This window comes from Poecilia formosa, unplaced genomic scaffold (assembly GCF_000485575.1).
Source record: "Poecilia formosa unplaced genomic scaffold, Poecilia_formosa-5.1.2 Scaffold20, whole genome shotgun sequence".
In the NCBI taxonomy this organism is placed as follows: domain Eukaryota; kingdom Metazoa; phylum Chordata; class Actinopteri; order Cyprinodontiformes; family Poeciliidae; genus Poecilia; species Poecilia formosa.
The window spans coordinates 582,605-608,994 of record NW_006799959.1 but is presented as its reverse complement, the minus strand read 5'-3'; the positions used below and the strand labels follow the sequence as shown (position 1 = coordinate 608,994).

The window sequence follows — 26,390 nt, the reverse complement described above, 5'->3', positions numbered from 1 at the left end:
TATCTATCTATCTATCTATCTTTGAGTAATATGTTTATTTTGAGCAAAAAAAAAGTAATATCTCAATATGTCTCCCGGCAGATGGCGCTGTACGCTCAAAATAACGAATCTGATCGTGAACCTTTTTACAAACCAGGATTACATTTAATTTCAGATCTGCAGGTAGATTTCAATCAAGTATGAGCTTTTAGAAATTTAAATTATTATTTTGACAGTGGATAAACAAAAAATAGAAGCAAAAATGCGTTGTTTCACCGGAAATGAAGACAGTTCATTCATCGTTCATGCCAAAAGGTAACAGTTTCCTCTTGAATTTTCTTTTCTTTTTTTTTTTTAAAGTATTTAACCAAGGTTGCTGGATTGCTTTTGGACTTAATGTGTGAGATTGTAAACATTGACCCTGAGGAAGCGGTGAGGGCGCAGTGTGTGGAGCAGTCCGACCTCCTCTTCCCTCCCCCCGGAGGAGTGGCGCAGACAGAAGGATGGTCCGGCTGATAGAAGAGGAGGCGGCGGCCGCTTCAGGACGCGCAGCGCTGACTGTCGGAGCGCAATGACTCAGACAAACTTCACGACGCTCCGGAATTAGGCTTCTCCAGAAGGCTGTAAATCAGAGCCAGACTGCGGGGTTTTATTTCCACATTGACAAGTTTGGACAAAGTTCCTGAGGCCGTGAGTTTCCGTTCATTTTTCTCACAACTTGCTAGCCTGGCAGGTGCTTTCAGCGCTCAGACAGACGCATCTTTGCTCACTTTCTTTCTATCCTTTTCAGTTTTGTTGTGTTGCAGATTGGAGGAATTTCAGATTTAAACAGACTTGTGCGTAAAAGCGCAGCCGGACTCTGTTTTTAATCCTATTTCTGCGTGTGTGACGCGGCTTTCTGCAGTTCTTTCTGCAGAACGCAGAGTGTCAGCATCTCCTCTAATTAGGCCTCCGCCGATATGTTGGTCCCAGCATGTAAAAGCTAAAAAAAATGTTTCTGTCTAAGCCAGGTCAAACATCAGCTGCAGTGATCCACTCTGCGCAGGAGATCAATCAGACCTGAAGAGATGAGCGGCAAGAAGTAAGTATTTGTTTTTACCTTCATGCAAATCTGCTTCATTTCAATTAAAGTGGCAAAAATAAACCCTCATAAATCAGGTGCAACGTTAAAAATAGTCTTCAGGATAAACATGTAAACGGTAACATTAATTATTTATGACATTTTACATCAATTTCTCACCAATCTACATGGACTCAGGTCAGCTTTGTTAAAGTGTGACTGGTTAAACATGGACCACTTTACAGTTTTCACTGTCAAAACGGATTTCCAATGTCCTCCAAGATTAAAACTGCTGGTTCAGGTTTTCTTCTAAAAACTAGAACATAAAAAACTGAAATAAGCTTGGATCATTTCTTCTGGTAAAAAAAGACAAAGGATTTAAACAACAAGAACACACATATAGTTCCATAAAAATCCTAAAATTACATGTTTTGCTTGACTGAGATTTAGTTGTAAAAACTAAAGATTGAAGGGGAAATCTAACTTTGTGATAAATTACAATAAACTGACTAAGTAATTCACCTTTATTGACGCATTTCAAAAAGTGAAATTTAAATAACTAGATAAAGGATGTATTCCAAGTGTTCATTGCTGTCAAGTTTGATCATTAAATGTAATGACACTCTAAACAGAAAATGATCCACAAGGTCACTACTGACCAACCTGGCTGTTTCCAGGTGTGTTAATAAAAAGTTAAGTGGAAGGAAAACGTGTGGTTAAAAAATGCATGAGAAATAACTGCAGCTTTGAGAGGAAACAGAATTTGAGCTAGAAAATGGCCTGACCTAAAACTCAGAGAGAGTTTATGAAGAAGAAGAGGCTTGAACTGAATCAGTTCATCAGATTAATCATAATGAATCAGTTATTGAAATGATCACCAACTGATTTAGTTTAACCAAATGGCCTTATTCAGAATAAGGACATTTATGGAAAGAACTACATACTCAGAGCAGAAATTAAGCCAACATTGTACAAAAAATACAATAATTTTCCAAAACAATATTTTCAAATAAATATTTGCAGACAAAACAACTGTAAATATGTTCAAACTCTTCAAATGGTTTTGTTTTAGATCTGCCCAGTTTAAACTCTGTTAAAAAAATCTCATTAAACTGGTTTTTCTATCCAAATATTAATCAGTTAATCTGAAAAATAATCAACTGGTCAGCTCTACACTGTACTGATTTTAAGCCAAGCAGAAATGGCCGAGCTTCAAAAGTACAAAAGTATTTATCTTTTATCTGCTGATGCATCAAATAATCACTTGTTCACTAAAAATGCTATATTTTCATAAAATGTCAATGTTCTTATTTAAAAAAGGAGTTGAACTGTTTATTTGCTTCTTTTAATGTGTATAATACTGTATAAATAGACTCAAGCGCTTAAATTAAAAGAAATCTGCAATTAATCAATTAATCTTCAGGATACCTGCTTACTAAAATAATCGTTAGTCAGCAGTAATTAATGCAAAAGGAGCCCCAACTCTGTATTTTACTGTAGAATGCATTCATATATCTCTTTACTAAGCCAGTAGTGCTGGATTTAAAAATGTAATATTGAAAAAAATCTACATTTTCATTAGCTGTCATCCAGTTTGTTAAAATAACTCAGTTCATGGTAATTATTCCGCTTTTTGATGACGCTATGATCTGGAGAGACACACCTGTTTGTCGATTCATGCGGCACGTTGTGGCATCGACCTCTGCAGACCAGATTGGAGAACATGAGTCGTTCTGCTGCATAACGTTCACGTGTCTCATGCAGATACCGTGCACCATAAAGCGGAGCGTGTTTTGGTCACACAGCTGAGAGCAGAGAGCACCGTCTCCTGGCTGAGCCTCATGCAGGCTGGTGCCGGTCCAACCAGAGCTCAGATAATGTTATCTGCAAACTGAAACAAAGATAAACACTTGATTTACTGTGACAAATCCAAAGTAACAGGCTGTTACAAGGTTGCTTGTAACCAGAGGAGGGCAGAAAAGCCGTACCAAGAGACGCCCGACTTCAACATGTTTTACTCATGTAAAAGTAAAATGTAGGCTTCCAAGAAATTAATCAAGAGTAAAAAAGTATTTGGTAAAAAGTTTACTCAAGTACTGAGTTACTGGTAAAATTATCAATAATTTACTGTCTAAAAATTACATCATCAAAATATAAAGTTAAGGGAAAATGATGGTATTTTAAAGACAAAAATGGCAATAATTCATATAAGAAGCAAAAAATAACAATAAAATGTTAGCAAATTAGTTTCTTTAAATAAAAAACTTATGAAACTTTATGAAAAGCTGCAGGTGTGTGAGTCTGGTGGATTTTTGGCTAAAACATTTTTGTTTTTCATTCAGTGGGTAGAAAATCCAGAAATGTTACTCAAGTAAGAGTAGAGATACTTCATAATAAAATTACAAAAGTGAAAGTGAAAGTGAAAAGGACAGCGTAATAAAAATAAGTAACTTTTTCAAAAAAGTTACTCAAGTAAATGTAACTAGTTACAACCCAACTCTGGTTTTAAGATGGTTTTTAACAGTTTTGATATTAATAATAAATTCATCATCAGTTTAAAAATGTGAGACCAAAGCCTTGTTTTTCTGTTCATTAATATATTTTGTCAAAAAATGTTGCACATAAAGTTTAGAATGGGCAGAAGAAAAACTTTTCTGATTTAGAAACAACAAGAGCAAACTAAAGGCATCAATCGGATCACAGCTACAATGTTGTGTTTTTTCTACAGTTGCACACATTTGTAATGAAAACAATCTGTTTTATTAAAGTAAACTAGTGTCAAGTAAGATATTGACTACTATTGACTATTAAACAGAACCCCATTCAGAAGTATACATTTAATTTGAAGCAGAAACTTTGAACTTTGTCACTTATTATGAAAGATAAAGAGAATAATAGTTATTCTCTGCACAAAAGGTTATAAAAACTTGAGGTCAGATATTATTAGATTATTATTATTATTTTTATTAAAACATATTTTTGACTGACAAACTCAAACTTATGTTAACTATAGTTCTGAACTTTGAGGGATTTTTTCTCAAACTTGTAACCAAAATAAGTTCCAGTTCATTGACTTTACCTAAATCTAGTTTGTTTTATTACACAAATAATCTCAAAAGATCCAACTTTGTCATTTAGTTGGAAAAATTATTTAATATAAACATTTTCTGTTGTAAAATTATTTTTTCCCAGATTTTTATTGTCACATTTAATTCTGACTGTTCTTGTTTAATATAAGAAGTGGAAAACACACTGAAAACAACATTTAAAAAACAGTAAATTTATCCAGATGAAGAAATAAACCTTTGACTGAACATAGAGTGGTTTTGTTTTTCTGTTTATGGGAATCTCAGACTCTGCAGTTTTTGCTGTTATGTCCCTGCTTGTTCCATAGATGGCAATGGAGGTAGAAGAAAGTCCAGCGCTGGTGAAGCCCAGAGACAAACGAGCCTCTGATTTTAGCCGGCAGTTAATTTCACATTACATTCATGTTTTTCATTTAAGAAAAGAAAAATAGGATTTTTTTAAACATTCAAATCTAACTCAATGTCAACACTCAAGTTTATAGATTTATTGCAGCTCATAATTGTGATTTAGTTGAAAATTAAAATATGTTTTTGGAATGAATGATTGTTTTTAGCGGCTCACAAATTCTATTAAGCAAATATGTATTTGGTCCAAGACATGAAAAAATATAAAAGTTATAATAGCAGCTAAATGTGTAACTTTCTTTGGTAACACTTTATTTGAAGGGGTGTGCATAAGACTGACATGACACTGTCATAAATATGATATAACGCCTGTCATGAACATAAAGACGTCTTTATGACAGTTGTCATGAAGTGTCATTCGGTAAATAATGACACTTTTAATGCAAAGTTGCTCTAAAAGTTGCGTTAAAAGTCCATTAAAAATACCAACTTTGCATTAAATTATCATAATTTACAAAATCATGCAAAGTTGCCACTTTTAATGGACTTTTAATGCAACTTTTAGAGCAACTTTGCACTAAAAGTGTCATTATTTACAGAATGACACTTAATGACAACTGTCATAAAATTCATAAAGACTTCTTTATGTTCATAACAGGTGTTATGTTATATTTATGACAGTTTTATGTCAGTCTTATGCACCCCCTTCAAGTAAAGTGTTACCCTTTCTTTATATAATTAGGAGAATGTTGCATTTAGCGCTGTAAGATATTAAATTGATGGTAAAGTTTAGCAGTTAATTATTAAGATTTAAATTCATAACTGAATATGGCACAGTTGCTGACCTTTGACCCCTGAGTCAATTGTGTATCAGTAAATAAAATGTCACACTCACAGATTCAAACTAAACATTTAACTTGCTAAGTAAGTTTTTACTTAACCCTCTCAATCTTTAGCCGTCTAGCTAAATATGTAATTTGGAGCAAAATATTTGGTTTTTAAACTAAATGCCTAATTTCTAACTAAAGATTTAGCTTGCTAGCTCAATATTTAATTAGCAAACTAAACATTTACTAAATATTCAGATGCTAAATAAATATTTAGTTTGAAGCCAAACTATTAAATATATGGATGCTAAATATTTAGCTTGAAGTTAAATACATAACTTCAAAGTAAATATTTAGCTCACTTGATAAATATTAAGTTTGCTAGCTAAATACATCATTGGAGCAAAGGATTTAATTTGTAAACTAAATGTTTACTTTCAAACAAAACATTTACCTTTCTATCTAAATATTTAATCAGCAAGCTGTTAAATTTGATTATATGTTTGTTGATCTGTTTTCTGAGATCTCATCTGGGTGTTGAATTTTTTTCCAGTTGACTCCACCAACCTTTCTTAGCTGGCCTTTCCTCTGCCTACATCCCCCAGAATGCTGTGCAGTTCTGGTTAAATTATTGAACACATTATCTATTGATATTGATCACATGTCTATTGTGACATGTTTGTTATTGATTTGCTGCCCCTCCCGGCTCTCATTGGACATTTTCACAAAGCTAATCTCCTTTTAGCGAAGAAGAATTGAAACATTTTCATCATTTTCTGGTCCATGTTTGTTGGAAAACAGCACGGTTTGCTTGATTTGAGCTCGATCGTGTGTAGACGTCTCAGAAAGCAGCAGAGAAACTCTCCTGGACGTGTGTGTGTGTTGTCACTTAAGCAAAGCCAGCATAATCTTGTAAGGGCGGATGAGTAGACAGACATGTGATGGCCCACTTGTTTCTAAGGTGGAGGGTGTTAGAAAGGGGTGAGCATTAGCAACAGATGGAGAGGCTTTGTAGTATGTGTGGGTGTCTGGCTAATCACACTCATTAATTTTTACTTTAATTTGACATTTTCTGGCTGTGACGGAGCATCTCTGATGGAGGGATGCTGTTGATTTGACCAGGTTGGGGTCTAATTTGGAGCAACACCACGTTTCTGTGGATCACACTCAATTAGCGGACTTCCTGTCCTCTCCGTCACCCTGCTGTACCAGATTAAAGCCACAACGTTATACCTGCCACACTTAGCCCTCGTCAAGGACGGCACACACGCGCTCGTACAGTTGGGCTTGTTTACTCGCTGGTGCAGCCTCTGGTGTTTTATGGTTCTTTAATGGGCGGAGATGAGCGCCACCAGCAGCACCAGACTGAGCCCCAGTCCCAACTTACTGCATGTCAACGAGCCGAAGCGCTATGGCTCCACGCTGTCGCTGGAGGAGAAGTGTGAACAGTCTTTCTTCCTCTTCTACTACTACAGGATGGAGGACGAGGCGGTGGTGGACCGCGGGGCGTCCTTACTCAAACACCTTTGTGACGAGGAGGAGGTAGAAGGTGAGTTTGCCTGTTTTTATTTTACTCTAACTTCCCTTGTTTTAGCAGTTTTACCTTCAATCTACTGGATGATGTTGGTTTGGAAAGTCTGGTATAGTCTTTTCAAAGGAAAGTCGCTCATTGATAGGAGCAGGATGAATGGTGAGACTCTTAACGAGTGCCAAATTGGCACACTTCCTGTTTGTACTGTACGGCCTGGTCTTCACCTATTTAACGAGCTGGCAAGATGAAGATGTAGAACACAGAGCATGTGATCCAGTGTTTACCTCACTAATCCCCTGAGAGACCGGCAGGACGGCAAGGAAGAAGAAAAAAATCTGGTAGAGTACTAATGATACGTGCAGCAACCTCTAAACCCGTTGGCACCTCTAAGAAAATCTTTATTTTTGGTAGTAGCTTAATTTTACTCAAAAAATATTGGAAAAGGTTTGGAACCAGGCATGCAGACAATTTACTATTAATTGTCCATTAATGGTTTATTCCAATTGATTAGACCTTCTTTCAGTGTTGTAGTTTGGCCTCCACCCAGAAAGGTCTGCTGCTAGTCATCCTTAAGAGGATTCAGTTGATACAGAAATAAAGATGGCACTGCCATATCAGAATGGGAAAGAGAAAAAGTACACACAGAGTGCGGTGTGGGATGCAAGATCCTCTTTATGCAGTTCTGATTTGAAATATAAACAGTCAACATGTCCTTAACATTAATGGCGCTTATTCAGAATTCCTTTCATTTTCATTATGCACAATCAAAAGCACAACAAAATTTAGGAAATACAGCCGAACATCTCTGAAAAGCAGAAGTGAAGCCTCCTGCACAAGTAACAGAAAAGTCAACAACAAAACACTTATCTTTTCCTGCAGCCATTGTGACCAGATATGCTGGAGCTCAGCTTGGGTTGCTAGGTAACCTGCCGGAGTTCCGCTGGGGTTGCTAGGTAACCTGCCGGAGTTCCACTGGGGTTGCTAGGTAACCTGCCAGAGTTCCGCTGGGGTTGCTAGGTAACCTGCCGGAGTTCCGCTGGGGTTGCTAGGTAACCTGCCGGAGTTCCGCTGGGGTTGCTAGGTGACGGCGCTGTGCATGCTGATTTGTTACGTTACATTCCGGAGGTTTTTGAAACGGCTCATTTTCCTAAAAAACATCAACTTATTGCCAAAAACCAATCAGATGGTTGAGACAGTTGAGACCCAAACTGAAATACAAAAATGTGCAAAATGTGAATTTTGCACAATAGACCCCCTTTAAAATCAAATATGGAAGATGTAAAACTGTTGTATCTGATTTATCTCTGTTATGTTAGTTCTGTCGGATAATCAGTCACATTTAAGCAGCATCTTTTGAAGGTGCTCGTATTGGTATGCGGTCAGGGGTCTGTGGTGTGTCGCCATCCTCCTTACTGGTCTGGGGAGTTCCCAGTGCCTTTGTCGTAGCTAGGAGATCAGGTCGTACTGTTTCCTCTGGTGGAAAACCCAGCGAGCTACACAAACCTCCCAGAAAATGTTTAGTTTTATTCAGTGTGTGCTTACAGGCTGTTTTTCATCCACCTCCTAAAAGGAGAGGAGGAAGTCGTTTGACAAAGCTGCTCTGGCAGCGTGTAAATCTTCCTGTCCAGAGCCTTGGCTCAACTATTTTTAATTCCTCTCTTCTGTTTCTCCGTCTTTCAGGATGTTCAGTCATGGCAAATGAAGGCTCCATCCTAAATGCCGTTGCCTGTTTTTTATTGTCATATCTTGTTGTCATACCTCAATAAAGTAGAATACCATTGAAAACTTAATGTATTTCAGTGGTATTACTGTCAGACTTAGAAAAACGTCAGCTTGTTTGACAGTAAAGTCATAAAAGTAGCAGAATAAATATTCAATGTTGCAATAAGAAAGTTGAAAAAATTACATGAAAAAAGTTGTTTTATTGAGATGAGAGCTGGGACAGATTCATGAAGTCGGTCTGATTCTTTCTTTGAAATGGACTCAGTTTTTTTTACAATCGTTTCAAAGTCCTGCGGCAGATGATAATTTGATGCTGATGTGATAACAGATAAAGGCAATACCCAATCACAGGTTCACACGATGATCAACAGTCCTCGTTTTAATTTTTAGTTTTCATGGAGAAATTCTCATAAATTTAATACTTCGATAATATATTACTTTATTCTTTGATTATTTTGACTTTATTCTTGTATTTTTATGACTTTATTCTCATATTACGATTTTATTCTTGTATATTACCACTTTATTGTGATAATATTGTGGCATTATTCTCCTAACACTGACTTTATTATTGTAATATTACAGCTTCATTCTGGTAATAACAATAATAATAATAATAATAATAATAATAGTAATTCTATATTGTTACATTATTAAAATTTAACTGAGAGCTAAGTCATTAATATGACTTTACTCCCATGTTATTAAAACTTATGTCTGTATTACAATTTTATTCTCACAAAATTACAACTTTATTCTTGTATTATTTTATCTTTATTGTCATAATAATGACTTTACTCTCAGAATATTAGAATTTTATTCTGTAAATAAAAATAAATAAATGTCTTAGCCTGGCCGTGATGCTCCGTCCCTCGTCTGTATCGATGGCTCTTGTGTTTTTGAAGACAGTTTTTTTAGCCAACGCAGCTCAGTGACATCTTGGCCATAAAATGAGGTTTTGGTGATTTAGGCAACATGAGCAGCTGCCAAGTCATGCTGGAAAGCAAAGTCATCATCTTCATTAAAATCGTCAGTAGAGGGAAGATTGAAGGGCTGTAAAATTTCCTGGAGGACGTCTGAGCCGACTTTGAAGTTGATAAAACAAAGTGGACCGACGCCAGCAGATAACGTTTCTTCCCAAACCACCGCTGATGGTGGAAATTTCGCTCTGGACCTCGAGCAACATGGATGCCTCTCCGCTTGGACCTTGACTTTTGGACCACTGAGCAACAGCAATAGGCATAAAGCCTTTTTGCATTATTTGCCTGTTTAATTCTATTTTTAATGTGTAGATAATTATCGTACCTAGCTTAACTTTAACAAACGTTAAGTTTTAGTTGTAATCGGTCCTTTTTTGCCAGAAGATGCTGGTAGGATTTTCTTTGCCTGACTGATCCTGTGTTTTCATGTTGTCCCATAAACATGCGACACGGGTTGCTTTTGTTGACCCCAAAACCCGCCAGGTTGCAGTTCTGATGTGGGTGATGCTGGCTAAATCTCTTGACGATTTCTTCCAACATCCACCTGTTTTATTTTATCTTTTTTATTCTTTTTTTTACATCAACACAGGTATCTTTCCTGATTGGATTTTTAGCAGTAATATGTAATTGTGTTTAATCCTCTGTATCATTGGTACTGAGAGTTTATGGTAAACCACTGATGGATTAGACAAAACAAACAAAAACCAGGACATTGTGCTTTGAGCGAATAATGAAGGCTATTGTGCTTGAAGACAGATCATTGTTTGATGCTGAGGGGTTCAGTCACTTGCCTGTGGGGTCATGTGCAGTGCTTGGCTCAGCTTTACTCCAACTGGTCCAGAAGGAGACATTTGACACTGATGCTCTTTTGTTTCACTACTTTATGATCCCTTTTAGAAAACATGTTCCAAAGACAAAATGTATTTTCAATAACCTGTTGGAAACCCTGATGGATGGATCTTTAAAAAATCTTTTGGCAAAAGAAGTTTCTATACTTGAGTTTGCAATTTTGCAAACTTGAGCTTGCATTAATTATTTTTCCAGATCTGTGCTGGAAACTATTACCAAAATGCTAATTTTTTCAGGTGTTTGCACTTTTTGTGAAAAGTCAATAAATCTTTCCTTTTTTAAATGGTTCTGATTCATTATATTTTGTTAAAAACATATTTTTACTTTAATTACGTTAAAGAACTGATCTAAAACTGTCAAAGTTGGGTTGGATTTTGGTGTTCCCAATTTCAATTATTTTTATGTGGTTTTTGCACATTTGATAACTTTTCTAACAATAGTTTAAGTTTTTAAAATGAACTATAGGTAAGCAAAGAACCTTTTACACAAAGTTATATATATGTATTTTATATGGTTTTTGGAGAGTTTTAAGTTTGAACCGTCCAAAGAGTCGAGCTAACGTCCAGCTAACAGGCAGCAGATGACCGTTGCTAAGCTAACAGCTACTCAAAGCATTTGAGAGCCAAATTCCACCATCTAAAACGGCTTATTCAAAAAATTTCCTATTAAAAATGTCATTAGTTTTTTTAATACACCCTGTAGAAATTTACTGAGTTTTTGCTGTATTTATATTTAACTGGGTATTGTTCAAGTTTACAATGATTAGCACTTAGCATAGCAACTGTTGTTCAGGAAAGCAAACGGCAGCTTTGCTAGCAACAGTGTTGTGGAGAAGAACTTTCAGTTTGTGTCTGTTAACAAAAACTTGACAGTTTTATGAGACATTTCTCCTCATTTTCCAAAGAAATTGCTGTCTAAGTTTGAAAAACAAATCATATTATTTGCGCAAAATATGGTTGAAATACCTCAAAATGTGATCAAAGCAATTAATAACTTCCCAGATAGATAATTAAAAACAATTCACATGATCAAGAAGCCTGTTGAATTTCAATGCCTTTATCTCAGGTTTCTATTGAGAATCAAAATGCAACATAAACTCTTTGACCCTAAACCACCTAACCATATATAAAGCTGCATGTTCTCTTTGTTATTATATCAACATATATAGGAGGGTTGAAGCCAAGCAGACAGTCTTGGCGTCTTTGCTGTTATGTGACACTTCTTTTTCTGTCGGAGTATTTGTTTTGACAAGGTACTGCCACCTTTATTTCCATGCTGCTCTGTCTCAAGTCTTTAGTGAGGAATGGTGGTTTATGCATGTAGTTTTCTTTTTTACTCCCTCTGCACCTTGTAATACTCACTTTATGATTTATTTACTCTCAATATGCTGTAATTCCCAAAAATAATTACTTTAGGGAATGCCTTGTAAATAGGCATGAAATTATTGATTTGATTAATCATCAAATAATTTAGTAATCGATTAATCGTTAACTGAAGTGTACAGACTAACAAAATGCAACTTATTCAGAGGCAACCAAGCCTAAACTTTACAAGAAGCAAATGTGCATTTAAGATAAAAACATTTTTTTGTTTTAGCCAAAATTCCTCAAGTTGAAAAGTTTTAGCATCACCTGATTTACAAAAGGAATGCAATGGTGTTGCATTCTAGGCAATAAAATATTTATTTTTTTATTTCAAAAATTATTTATTGTCTTTCTAACTTTTTATTAAAAAGGCCTGAATTAAAAAATCTGTTAATTGTGCCATTTTTTCGATTAATCGTCATAATAATTGATTAATCGTTAGTTGCATCCATAAAAACACATGACGTATTTAACGTGGTCTGAATGCTCAGATCTCATGAGTTTGTTTCTCTTTTGTGCCTTTTGCAGGTCACCACACCATTTATATCGGAGTGCGTGTTCCTAAAAGCTCTCGGCATCGGAGGCGCCACCGCCGGAGAACCAGCCACAAGGACAGAAAGGAGAAGTTGACGGGGAGCGAGCTTGACAAGTCGGACACGGAAAACAACGACGAGGCCAGCAACAGCATCCTCAGACCTCTCAGTAAGTTCTGATGGACTCCGTGTCAGTGCTGATTAGGTTTCATGCCTCTCTGCTGAAGGCTGCTCACTTTTTCAAGAAAAATGCCCCCGTAACATCCTGTGACCCCCAGCAAAGTTGCTGAGTCCACTCAGGGGCCAGAAATAGCTCTGCCATGTCCTGCTGAGTGACACGTTTATTTTGGATTTTCACTGCATCTAATGGTTGTTATAGCCCAGCACTGCAAAAACACAAAATCTTACCAAGTGTTTTTGCAGTTTCCTGCCGTTTTGACCTCGATTGTTGACCTACACATACATATAATGTATTTTTGGGGTTTTCAGGGCCTGTGATCCAGGTTTCAGGGACCAAAACAAGAAACCGATGACCTTCAGGAAGGGAATTATGTGTAATGGTAAAAGAGAAAGAAGTAAAATGTTATAACGGCCATTGAGGTGATTTGACACCCTTGTTAAATTGGCTTATTAGCAACGTGTTTTTACTGCTAACAGCTTTAAATCAAGCTTGAATAATCTGAACTTGGAGAAGAAAAAAGTGCAGTTCACCTGCAGAAGCCGACAGCTAACAACTTAAACACTAAACAGTCACAGTAACTAATTTCACTGGATGATAAATTGTCCCATAGGTTATTGTTATAAACGAGGATGTCGTTGTTTTTAATATAATGCTAGTTGGCATAATAATAATGCAAGAAGCCATTCTCAAAGATCAATAAACTTTAAATCCTAATAAACATTTAACACTGGAAGATGTTTTAAATATCCAAATAAACAAAACAACAGAAACAACAAATAAAACGATTTATAAAGTCTCTGTAAACAAAATTAGCCGTAATAAAAAGAACTAATTGAGACCAAAACACCAGACTGAAAACTTTTATCATCCAGTTTTTGGTAGAAAAAGAGAAAAACAATAATACAAATGGAAATTATTGATCTTCTTTTAATCAATAAAAGGAGATAATTGTTTAATTAAACAATTAATTTGGAATTAATTGTTTAATTTTTGCTATTAATTGCAAAAACTATTAATTGAGTTTTTGCTACAGGTTTATAAAGTTTGCCAAATGGAGCTAAAAGCTGAACTTTGTTTTTCCGTCTTTGTGGTCTGTTGGCTGATTAGATCTTTTTGTTGAAGTTGTTCGGACCGCTCGCTGCAGCTGCTGGGGCTGAAAATGCACCACACTAGTGATGCGTTTAGGGACGGATGCTACGAATACATAGTGATGCAGGTATTAGATTGTCTTCATTTATGTTTCTTGTTTCTGTCCCTATAAATAAACAATAAAAAGTAAAGTACTGCTACAACGATGGAGTAGCAGGAGCAAAACTACACAGCATGTCATGACAAACTTTGGCTAATTGATGGTAATCTTTGGATCATCTTGGTCTTCTTGGCAAGTAAAACTTAATGCTGTTGTAGGCATTTCTCATTTGTACTTGAAAACTCTTTGGATACTTGTTGAAATGAATTTAACTTTAAATCTAAAGGAAAGTGATCCTGAAACACATACTGTACTTTTAGGGGCTTCATGTTCCCCTCTGCAAAGGTTTGCCTGCATTAGCTGAACAGTTTTAATAAAGTTAAATGTGGCACATTTAATTATCACACAACACAGTTAAATATGGCTGAACATGGAGCAGATTGGTTAACCTGATTCTCTGGATGGAAGATTAATATGAAGAAATTAACATAAAATATCAATCGAACACTCCTGAGTGAGTCTCCTTTATCTGAAACTACAGATGCTTCAAAATGAAACAGTCAAAAATGTGTCCTAAATATTTGTCTTGTGCAGCAGATTACCATAACATGAAGATGCGTTAGCGGCTAACGATCACAGATTGATTGCATCATTAAAATAGCTTGTAGTTCAGGAAAGAAAGAAAACTGGAGCAGTTTTCTGATTGCACAACGGTGTGACATTATTCCACTGTGTAAAGGCTTAGCTTGCCCTTGCCCCTCTGTCAAATCCAATAATGAGACGGAGCTCTGACGTTTCCAGAAAATGATATAATTTTACACATGTCTGCTCGCATGTGATGCGACAACAGGACCAAAACATGCCAGGACTGGATTTTTATGTGTACACACACCGATGATGATGGGATTTCTCAAGGACAGAAATCTAATCTGTGACTGGATTAATGCCAGAGTATTTGATTTTTTTTCTTTTTATGTTTATCTTGTTTCTTACACTGCAGTTATTCCTTTGTCTGCTCCTTTGATTGTGTCTTGACAAAATTACAGCTAATATTTTGACAAATACGTCATTAGCAGGATAAACCTTTTTTACTCGGTTTATTTTTGATCTCTAGAGATTAATAAGTCGAGATAAGATGTTGATAGATACCAAAAGTTTATTCTTCCACATTTTCATACATAGCAATATCAAACTTCTTTGTCTTATACTTTCTGTGAAAAAACAACCCCAAATCTGAAAAGTGTGGCATGCTTTTGTGTTAACACTTTTTTTTCTTACACCTCTCAATGAAATCGTCTTTTGAAGTCGTCTAATTAGTAAAAAGCATTGAAGGCTTCAGGGAACATAAGTTAACTTCTGCTTAGTTTATTTATGTAGCAAATGTTGCCTCAACACATCTTGCATAACAAATGATCCAGTTTACAGACAAAAACATGTCAGTTGAATCTAATTATATTAACAGATTTAATGCCAACTGCATACATGTTATTAACAGTTTATTATGCCAACTGGTAAAATGTTTCCTATCTAAGCCGATTGCATTGAGTCACTGACTTTGAGCAAATTCCTCCTGAACGAGTTTGTAATCTCACTGACAGTTTAACTTTGCAGGAACCCGTCATATACGGTGGCCCCCAAGGGTCAACTAAATTTGAATGCCACAACACAACAGGAAAAAGCTGGAATGGAAGCGAAGCTATGACAGAAGTTATGTTAAAACTAAAGCTAAGCTAAATCAGAAGCTTTACAAAAAATGTAAGTTGTGCTAAAACTGAAGTGGTGTTAAATGGAGTCAGGCCATTTTTAAACAAAAGCTGTGCCAAAATGAAAGCTATGCTAAAGCAGTAGCTATGCTAAAACTGAAGATATAACAGAAGTCACTGGAGGAAAACCTGCTAAAGGGTAGAAATGATTTGAATGGAGTTTCACCTTCAAGCTGAAGAAAATCAGTTCAAAGCTGCAAATACTTAGAATGCAATTGATTAACATCTATTCATTTGTTATAACGGCCCAGTCAAAGTCCAGACCTTTGCATCACTGAAGTACGTTTGTGTTAAAGACGAATAGCGGAGTCATGTTTAATTCCTAAAAAACCTTTATTTGAAGTCAGACTGCTGAGCAAGGACTACCAACCCACAACACGCCGGTTTGTTGACAACAATAATATTAATCATCCATTCATGGAAGAGGCGACAATGTTGGCCTGAGGCTGTGGGACTCTGACGTTCTGTTAGCAGTCAACAGGCCTGCTGGGATGGTGGAACAAAAAATAAAAACGTAGCGGCTGTCGTAAAAACCGCCATGAAATGAAAGCATTCATGAAATGCATCGTGAAAAACCACAACAAACAGCGTCGGGAAAAACCAAATTGTTCATTTGTTTTATTATGTAAACAGACTTTTGCATGCGGTCTTATGTAATGGACTGCTGCTGGTCTGACCACAGATGTTTGAGCTCACTGGTAACTTTCCTGAATTTTTACTCAGCGATGATGTGAGCTGAGATGGATGGAAACTACGTTTACTCTGGTAACTTTTTGAAAAAGTTTTTACTTTACTGTGCTTTTTACTTGTTATTTTAGAGAAACACTATTTATATTTGAAAACAAACTTTTAAAAAATTAAAATGATCATTTTTATTAAATATATACAGGAAATTTGAAATAATGAACATTAAATGTTTATTTTTAGAGTTTAAAATAAATAAAAGCATAACATTTAGCATAAAGGATGTGGATACATCTTCAACTGTAGGGTGATACAAACAAGTTCATAGTTTGCAAGAGAAATAGAGGTAAGAAAATATTTTTATTATTGTTCTGTTATGGAAATTTGTTGCAGTTTTTCCATAGAAAAACTGAAAAAAGCTAAAACCTGCATTTGTTATTGCAGGTTTTAACATCCAGTTATGTCCAAGTTTAAAGCACTAACAGTGCATTGAAGAAGATAAGTGCAGCATTTCTGCATGTTCTCCTCATGCACATTAGACATTTGTTTCTTTTACACTGGACCTCCAGAAATTACACTTAAATCAGAGTCAAACAGGACAATTTCTTAGTGTTTTATTAGAATTGAGTAAAATGTAAATATCAGATATATTAGACATTTTTAGATATGTAAAAATAAGTTTGGCGATGGATGATCTGTTTTATTCTGTTTTCCAATATTTCTGCATGTGTCCCAAAGGTTTTGATTATTATTACAACCACAGGTATTTCTACGAAGCATCAACTCAGGAGAGTTCATACAAATGCACACCGCACTTTTCAGTTATTTATTCATAAAATTAGGTAAAATCATAAAATCACTTCACAATTATGCTCAAATGTTTTGGTCTTTTGCATAAGAACTACAGTACAGTAAAGTTTCTGACTAACTGTGGCTAAGCAGGTCGAATTTTAACATTTAAAATTTTCTTTCATTTAGGTTTTGGGTTTTATTGGAGGTAAAAATGTAAAATCTGTAACTTTTGCTGGATGCAGCCTCTGCTCTTTGCAGCAATCTGCCATGCAGGCAGCAAACGCAGCGGCACGCGGTCCACCTTATGTCCTGCTGGTGTTCCCTCCATCTTCCTCTCCCTGGGAAACATAAAGCCTGAAGGGAAGTTTCTGTCTGGATGCAAATCCTCTTGTTTAGTCAGATGGACGCTGCAGGGTCAGCTGTGTGTCCGTGCAGCTATTTGACCCCTCCTCGTTTTGATGAGCACGTTCTGTTTCAATCCCATCGTTTTTCTACCAGGATCAAATGTTCCCTCAAACTGGATTACAGAGATTGCTTAGATACTTGTGCTGAGTCTGGAAAGGGTTTAATTTTCCCAAAGTCAGATTATTTACCCCCCATTTCAGATCAAACTTTTTATGTCCAGGTTGGATTGTTGGGATTGAGATGTCTGGATTTTTAAGGTCAGCTCAGAAAATGTGGGTTTTTCTTCTGGCTGTAGGAAAGTTAAGATTTTAAATGACCCCACATTAATCTGGAATATGTTTGAGGATCATTTAAAGGCAAACGAGTTAACCTTGAATATTCTCCAGACTGGACTTTGAAAACCACTAATGTGGTTCATAATTTAGTTAAAATATATTGAAAATTCATTTCAAATTCAAAAATACTTTATTGATCCCAAAGGGAAATTAAATAATAGAAGATCAACTACTTAAATATGTGGAAAATATCATAATTTTCATAAACATTTCTGCTTCCAAACAAAACTAAATCATTAAATATTTATAAAATAGTTTTATTTTTATGGAGGAAAGAATGTATAAATCACATGTCAAACTCTGTTTTTCGTTTTACTGAGTTTGAATATTAAATCTGGCGTTCCTCAGGACCGTCTGTGGGGGAAAATACCGTTTTGTTATTAAAAAACGACTGCATTGAATTTCTAAAATAGGTTTGATGAGGAACCAAAATTGCAATATTTGTTATATTTATGTTTATATTTGTATTTGCTGTGGTTCTCTCTCACACTGTACTGAGTCAAACAAATCAAACTCTTTCAAAAACCTGTTCCCCTCCTCACCAGGGGGGGCGCTGTGCCGACGACCTCTAAAGAAAACGACACCAAAACCTCTTTAGAAGGCACTGAGCACAACTTTTTTTCAAAATATAAACAAAATGGAGTGGCGTCAGATTTTAGGATTTCTCGTTGGTAAAGACAACGAGCCATTTCTGCTGCTAGTGCTAGTTAGCATGTTTGGGTTGGTTGTATTTACCCAGAGTGCTTTGCTTTGTAGTCCACTTCCTGCTTTTGAATGTGACAATCGGACTGGAGTTGGATGAAACTTACTGACTACTTGAAGCAATTCTACTCAATAATGTCGCCTCTTTACCCATCATACTACAAATTTGACCTTTTAGTCGTCAGAGTTATAATCTTAACTTAGTCTGATGTTTGTTTTCTTTTTGGGGGAAAAAATCAGCTCTCACTCAATGTCTATGTTCAAAAGATTTGGAGCCAGAGATAAAAAGTTTATTAATCACAGATCTTGTGATGCTGAATAAAGAAAACAGCAGGGACGCACCGAAAGGAAAATGTGATAATTTGATACCGACATCCGATATTTGATATCAGATTGCTGTTATGGCTGATAACCAATTTTTACTGATATTATACATATTTCTTTACCTTTTTGACACCTTTGGAAAAAAAAAACATTCATAAACAGACTCTAACAAGATGGAAATAAATATTGGGTGTTAGTATCGGCCCGGTTTTATTTATCGGGCCGATACCGATGCAGACATATTGTACATATTGTTAAGGTATGCTTGTACCTGGAGAGTTCACAGGGCTCATTTCTTTTCAGGTTGTTTTCCAAACAGCTGGTATTTGTTACGTTTTCATCTGCCTGGGTTTTCCTAATGAAACGGCAGAACTGGATGTCCTGGGTATAAATACTGAGCCCTGAATGAACCTCCCCTGGGGTGACATTCTGCATTCAGCCCGCTCCCCGTTCCCGGCCTGCGTGCTGGCCGCCCTGCATACTGAATCTCAGACTCTGTGGCATGGAGAGCATTTCCTGTACAGCTCCCCTGTAAGTGGGATTACCGTCGCATGTTTTACCGCGGATAGAGGACATGCTACTCGATCCTGCCGCTCATATTTTGTCGTGTTTTTCAGAAAGGTCAGAGGACCTTTGTGTAGGATGCATGTCAAGAGTGGGACTGAACGGGCCTTTCGTGGCATTCACACTAAGCTTTCTGCCGGGCAGCAGGCATTCTTCCTCTGTCTCGTATCCCATGAGCCTTTGCTGCTGGGACAAAGTCCTCTTTGTGCGCTGGTGGCTCTTGGCTGGAGCGCACAGTGCTTTGAAATTGCGTTTGAACGACGGGGATTTTTCATCTCTATCCGTACTTTTCGTGCTTGCTCTCAGCCCTCTTTGCTTTCAGACTAACCCTGTGCCCACCTTCCTCTCCCACCCGCCCACAGCGCTCTTAGCAACTGCCTGAGTGGGACAGAGCAGCCAAGACGAGCTGGTTCCCAGCTCGGCTCGACGCTGACGGAGTCAGACGTGCAGCATCTGGAGGATAATATTGATCAATGAAAAAATTAATACCATGAATCAGAAATATATATATATAATTTTATTGGAGACATGTTTAATAAACATGAATAGTGAAAAAATATTGTTAGCATATTTAAGTATATTGTGAGTATTTTAACAAAAATGAATAATAAAAATATTTATTTATTGGAAACATGTCTAACAAAGATGAGTTCTAAATGTATCAGTTTATATAGGAAACATAAAATTTAATTGAAAATAAATGAAAAATGATTATGACCAAATAAATAAATAAGTTTACATAAGGAAGTTTACAAGTAAAAAATAAATTAATGTTTTTCAAAAGGATATTGTGTAATTTCACAAATAAACAATTATGTAAATAAGCAAATATAGATCTGAATAAATACATGTTTATTGCTAAATAAATAAATTTTAAAATCAGAATCTAAATACAGAATGTAATGATTAGTTCAATAATTAAAAAAAAAATCCAACCATCCTAGACAGGTCGTCCCTCACACGGCAAATTTAGAGAGACCAGTTGACCCACCAGTCATGCTTTGGACTGTGGGAGGAAACCAGAGTACCCAGGAAGAACCCACTCATGCACAGGGAGAACATGCAAGCTCCAAGCAGAGGTCTAGAAACTTCAGTCTAGAGGAGGAGCTGCGCCTAGAAGGTGGGGCTAGGGCCGCCCAGGCATTTTGCACAGCTGAGTGGTTGCCATGGAGATTAAATGATTTCTCAAACATGCATGAAAGAATCGAGGCAAAAGTCCAGGTTTGTTTTTGATGAGGGAATCACATCATACCATGATGTAAAGCTGAAACAGGTTAATTTAACACAATACTGCCCCTTTAATAAAAGTTACTCAAGTAAAAGAGAAGTAAAAATACTCATAAAGTTAAAATTTTTTGAAAATGTTTCTCATTAAATGCATCGTTACCGTTTTATTTCCACTCGTTGCTCTCTGTAAACTCTGTGCCCCCTCACCCTGCAGTGCCAGCTATAGTCTCCATGCACTTTTGACCGTATATGTATTTAAATCCTGTTTTAACTGTTTACTGTAATCGAGGTAAGTCTCTGTAGATGTGGCCGTCAGCTGAATGTGTGTTAATTATATCCTGTGGGATGTTATTAAACAGGTGGCTGGAGCTAAAGCTAGTGCAGCTTGTGTTGATGTGTGTGTGTGAGTGAGGGAGCGAAGTGCAGACAGTTTATCCTCCACCCAGTAATCTTTCAGCTGTTTGTCTGGCCTCTACCTGCTGCTGTTAATGTGCTGCAGAAATGCACAATGAGGGGAAAAGTGCAACCCTTCACCTCGTCTACTATCGGCCCAAAATGCTGATTTGGTGACACATTTTATCCGCCTTCACTTGATATCCTGAAAGATGTTTTTCTTTAAGAAATTCACAAAATGTTGTGGAGAAATTTTGGTTCTTTCATACCTTCATTTCTTGATGATTAACTCCAATTTTTTGCTGAAATTTGATTTATTTGCTTGGTTGTTCAAACTATTAATTACATTATTCAACTTTTATATAAAAAATGTTTTTTCCATATTTTCCATAATAAACTCTCACCATGTTGTGAGAGTTTATTATGAGATGGATAACCTGTGAAAAAAATGATATCTTCCTCCTCCTTCCTGAACTACTATTGCCGTCTGAAGAAATGCACCAAAAACAACCAATCAGAGCCAGGAGGTGGGGCTTAGTGCTGTCAATCAATCTCAGGTATTCATTGCTAAATGTACTAACAACTTACTTTTACAGAAAAAAACTTTTATCCAGCATTATTGCTAACTAGCCTGAGCATTCATTATAGGCTATGCTAGCAACAACAGAGGAGTTTTAAAGGGCGTGATTAACAGCGCTAAGACCCGCCTCCTCACTCTGATTGGTTGTTTTTTTAAAGGACAGGGAAAAGACATAGGAACTTGATTTTTTTCATACATTATCTGTCTCAAACCACACTGCAAAAACAAAATCTTACCAAGTAATTTTGGTCTAGTTTCTAGTGTAAATATCTTAGTACATTTGAAATAAAACAAAAATAACTTACAAGTAACTTTCAGCACAATATAGGAGCTTGTTTTAAGGCAATAATTCCTTAAATTATTATTATTTTTTTAAACTGCTTATTCCAATGGCAGATTTATCTGGGTGTAGTGATGAAATCAGACCTGAACCTTCAGATAAAGACGGTCACAGAGTCGTCCTTCTGTCACCTGAAGAACATTTCCAGAATTAAAGCACTAATGTCTCAGTAAGATCTAGAGAAACTCATCCATGTGTTTATCTTTAGTTGCATTGATTAAAGCTGCAGCGTCTTCACAGGTTTGCCTTAAAAATACTGTTAGTTTATAAATCACTGAACGGTTTAGCATCACAACACATTACAGATCTGCTGTTGCTGCTTCGGCCTTCCTGACCTCTCAGGCCTTCTGGTTCAAATCTACATTAAATCTGCAGAACCAGAACCAAATATAGAGAAGTAGCTTTCAGCTTCTGTGCACCACAAATCTGGAACAAACTTCCAGGAAGCAGCCGAAACTTTAAATTAAGGCTTTTTAGAGTTGATTCAACTGGAACATTGATCAATTTTGTTTGACAAAATGTCTTGTTTGTTGGTTATTTCATAATTGGTGACCATCTTTTATTATGTAAAGCATTTTGAACTGCCTTGTTGCTGAAATGGGCTACAAACAAACTTGACGTGACTCTTTTGTGTGAAACCCTGGAACTGTGCAGCCTTTTTACCGTAATTGTAGCTCATTTTGCTAATTTCAGCTCCTGGTGTCTGTTGTTTTTGCTTCAGTCCACATCAGTGTTTAATAAAATTACTATCTAAGTGAGATCCTGGTACAGACGCATCACTGAAGTGCAAGGCAGCTTCATTTTTGAGTTATATAAATTCTTATAAAGAAATTCAAGCACCAGATGTTTTTTCTGGATATAATTTGGCACATACGAGTGATTGAGTTGAGTTGTATCTTATTATTTGAAGTAAGTCAAAGCCATAGCAGCACTTGATGGTGTTTGACTGCGGTTGCTTTGTTGGCTTAGAGGAGGCCATGTGAAATTTGTGCACACATCTGTGCTCAGATTCACAGGAGACTGAAACCAGCCTGAGATCACCTGCAGACGGCCTGTCATGCAGCACCGTGTCGATGAACAGTCTGATTCCTGTCTGTGGATGCCAGGCACAGATGTGGTGAGCGAACCTGGAAACATGCGTCCACATCGCTTTCAAATGGATAAATTAGCTCAACAGTCAACACTGGATCTAAACGCTACCAAAATGTCCTTATTTAAGAGTTAAGTTATGAAACTCTGGTTATTTTGCCTAGAGAAGAGATCAAAGCTACCAGAGTTTTCTCAGATTGTTTATTGAATCTTTTCTATCAAATGTTTGTATGTAGTTGGACTCAAAATTTGGATTATCTTCACAAAACGATTTTCCTTTTTGGGTAAATTGAAGTGAAGGAAGAGAATGGTTTATTATTGGCTGTAGAGTCAGCATCGGTTTTTTGTTTCTGTATCTGTTGCTTTGACACGGTAACGGATTTTACTGGACGATAAATCGCCCCAGAAGTTACTGATAATTGTGAGACCATTTTCAATCATATGTAATGATAATAGCATAATAATTCAAGAAGACATTCTCAATAAAATTTAAATTCTGATTAACATTTACTGGAACTGGAAGACATTTTAAATATCTGAAATAAATAGACAAAATAACAGAAACAATAAATGAAATGAATTACAAAATTACCCTTCAAAAGAAAAAACAGACAAGTTGAGACCAAAATGAGATGAAATTTACTTTTTAAATTTTAGCTGCAGTTTTATTTTTAGTTTACTTGGTGCCAAGTTATATTCTGCGATCGATATGGTGCGTAACAAAAGTCAAGCTTTTTAAATTATTACAAGGATAAAAATGTTGGTGTGAAAAATCTGTCTTTGAAAATCTAAATTTAGAAGAAAAATTAATACAAAGAGGTTTAAGGGAGTTTAATTATCACAAAATTTCTTAAAAATATTTATAAGCACCACCACAAAATCTGTTATTTTGATTGCAATAAAAAAGCATTTGTGAAATCCTGGAACTGATCAATCAAATCAAAGTTTATTTGTGTCACGTATTTCAGCAGCAAGGCGCTTTAAATAATAAAAACAGAAAACTAGAAAGTTATAAAGAAAACACCTTACATTTTGATGACCAAAAATCCAACATGTTGGTCAGTGTTGAAAAGCAGTCAGTGCAGCTTAATGTTGTATATTATTCCATAAAAAGAACTGTTCAAATGAACGGTTCCCATGGCGAGTGTTTCCAAGCTGCTGACTGGAACTGTATGTTCAGTTTTCTCCCATCCCTCTGAGCTTTTATGTAACCACTGTTGGTGGTCCATCATTAAAACTTTAATTTTAGTTTGCACTTGTTGGAACAATGTCTGATCATGTTGTTTATTTACATCCACTGAAAAGCACTGAAAAGTATATAAATCCTGCTGAAGCCGTGTTTCGCTTTGTGTTATGTAACACTCTTAATATTCAAATGAAAAAACAAAGGGGAGCGAAGGCAAGCCGCGGCCAGAGAATAGGCCAGTTTGTGCAGCATTTCCTATTTGTTAATGAGGGTTTCACGGCCGCTTGCCAAGGCAGCAGGACCAATAGTGAAGGCCTGTTCGAACAGAGAAGGGGAGGCGTGGAGGGAGCGGGGGCTCGCTGCCACCGAGGGGACCCCTAAACCCATTGGCCCCCTCCTACCTGTTCTGCAAAGTGCAAAGGCGTCTGAGATCGGCTGTCACTTCCACCAGGGGCTTTAATGAAGGTCTAGCTGCTGCGCTGGGACTCGGGTGGGCTTGTGTCAATCTCTGCCGACTCAGCGAGCAACGGGTTGGGGGGGGTCACTGAAATATTAAAAGATGTCCAAAAACAATAATCAAGAGGAGAAGGAGGAAAAGGAAGAGGATGCAGAGGAGGTTAAAGTTCCTCCTCTTCCACCTCCGCCGGAGGTGAAGAGTCCAGCGGAGGGCGAGAAGTCCAAACCGCTGCCCAACGGGAACCAGTGCCAGCCTGTGAAACGCAGTATCTTTCCGTCTCTCGCAGTCTCGCCGGCAGCCGAGAGGATCCGATTCATCTTAGGGGAGGACGATGACGGCCCGGCGCCCCCGCAGCTCTTCACCGAGCTGGACGAGCTGCTGGAAGTGGACGGGCAGGAGATGGAGTGGAAGGAGACGGCCAGGTAGGAACATCTGCCCCAGGTGTGAGCGTCACTGCCTTCCCCAATGACTTCAGAGCTGAAACGATTAATTCAGTTAATCGTGATTAATCGATTCTTTAATTGTGATTAATCGATTCTTTAAGTAACCGTCAACTAATTCAGTAATCAATTAAATGTGATTAATTGTGATTAATTGAACAAATCATAAATTTGATTAATCATGATTAATCGATTGAAAGAATCAGTCACTAACTTAATAATCAAATAATCTTTAACTGGAGCATACAGACTTTGAAAGTGGTAATTTGCTAAAAGAGCAACACAATCAATCCAGATATTAAGACAAAACTTCATAAAAAATATATAAATTTTGCATTTAAGATGAAAATCCTTCATTTTCTGTAAATATGTTTCACCCAGAACTCCTCAGGTAGCAGTTTTATCTCCACCTGGTTCAAATTATGTCCAAAAACTCTTTGGAGTATTTTTATCAGCAGATGCACCCTTTGCTACAAATGATTTGCATCTTCTACTGTATTGCTAACATTATGTAAAAAAACAACAACTTATGAAATAAAAAATCTGTGGCATTTTTTAAATCCAGCTAATCGATTAATCATCACAAAATAATCATTAGTTGCAGCTCCTGTCATCTAGATAATCAAAGATCCTCCTTGCAATGTTTTGAGTAAGTTTTACTTTAAAAAAATATAATTTTAGGTCTTTCCTTTGTGTGACCTGTTAGATTATTGTGATAAGACGTAGAAGGGATGATTGTTTGTGCATCATTAGCGCTGGATGAGTGAAACTGTCTCAGAGGAAACAGGATCCCTGGGCTGCTGTTCCAGGCACCAAATGAGGCCGTTTGTTACCCTGACCTCTGACCAAGTGTCCTGCAGATAAAAGTTTCAAATCGCTCTGGGCTGGATGGTTTGTAGAAGCACTTTGCAGGAAATTTTATTGGGCTGAAACGATTAATCTGTTATTTAAATAATCATGATTAATCGTTAACTGGAGCAGACAGACTCAAAAAATCTACATTTTGCATTTAAGATAAAAATTAAATCAGTTTCTCTGTAAATCTGTTTTACTCAGAACTTCTCAGGTGGCAGCTTCAGTTTCACAAAGTTCAGATTCTGCAAAGAAAATTGTCCTCCTGTTAAGCACTTTCACACGTTGATGTCAGTAGTTTTTAGGCTGCAGATGCATCATTTGCTTCAAATAATCAAGTATTCATCAAATTAATTGTATCATTTGGTATTTTAGGCAATAAAATATTTATTTTATTGCCTAAAATCTTTTAGATAAGATTCCTTATCTAAAAAAGGGATCTTTCAATGTAGTTCTCTTGTGGTATAAAATAATAAGTGGTTAAAAGAAAAAGCATTTTTTATCTGATTAATCAATTAATCATTAGAATAATTAATAGAATAATTGATTATTTAAATGGTAGTTAGTTACAGCCCTAACATTTTATGCATTTAATAAGATGAAGCTATTGT

At 36.5% G+C, this 26,390-nt stretch overlaps 1 protein-coding gene across 1 annotated transcript in view; it reads left to right on the top strand.

Moving 5' to 3' along the window:
• Positions 1–517: 517 nt before the first annotated feature.
• The window catches only part of slc4a4a (solute carrier family 4 member 4a), a 71,321-nt gene continuing 45,448 nt past the window's right edge, over positions 518–26,390 (top strand). Inside the window, exons 1-5 of the mRNA XM_016669114.1 lie at positions 518–669; positions 990–1,060; positions 6,773–6,846; positions 12,272–12,445; positions 24,774–24,909. Of these exons, the coding sequence (XP_016524600.1) occupies positions 1,047–1,060; positions 6,773–6,846; positions 12,272–12,445; positions 24,774–24,909 (398 nt within the window). The 5' untranslated portion in view covers positions 518–669; positions 990–1,046. The remainder of the gene's footprint in view (positions 670–989; positions 1,061–6,772; positions 6,847–12,271; positions 12,446–24,773; positions 24,910–26,390) is intronic.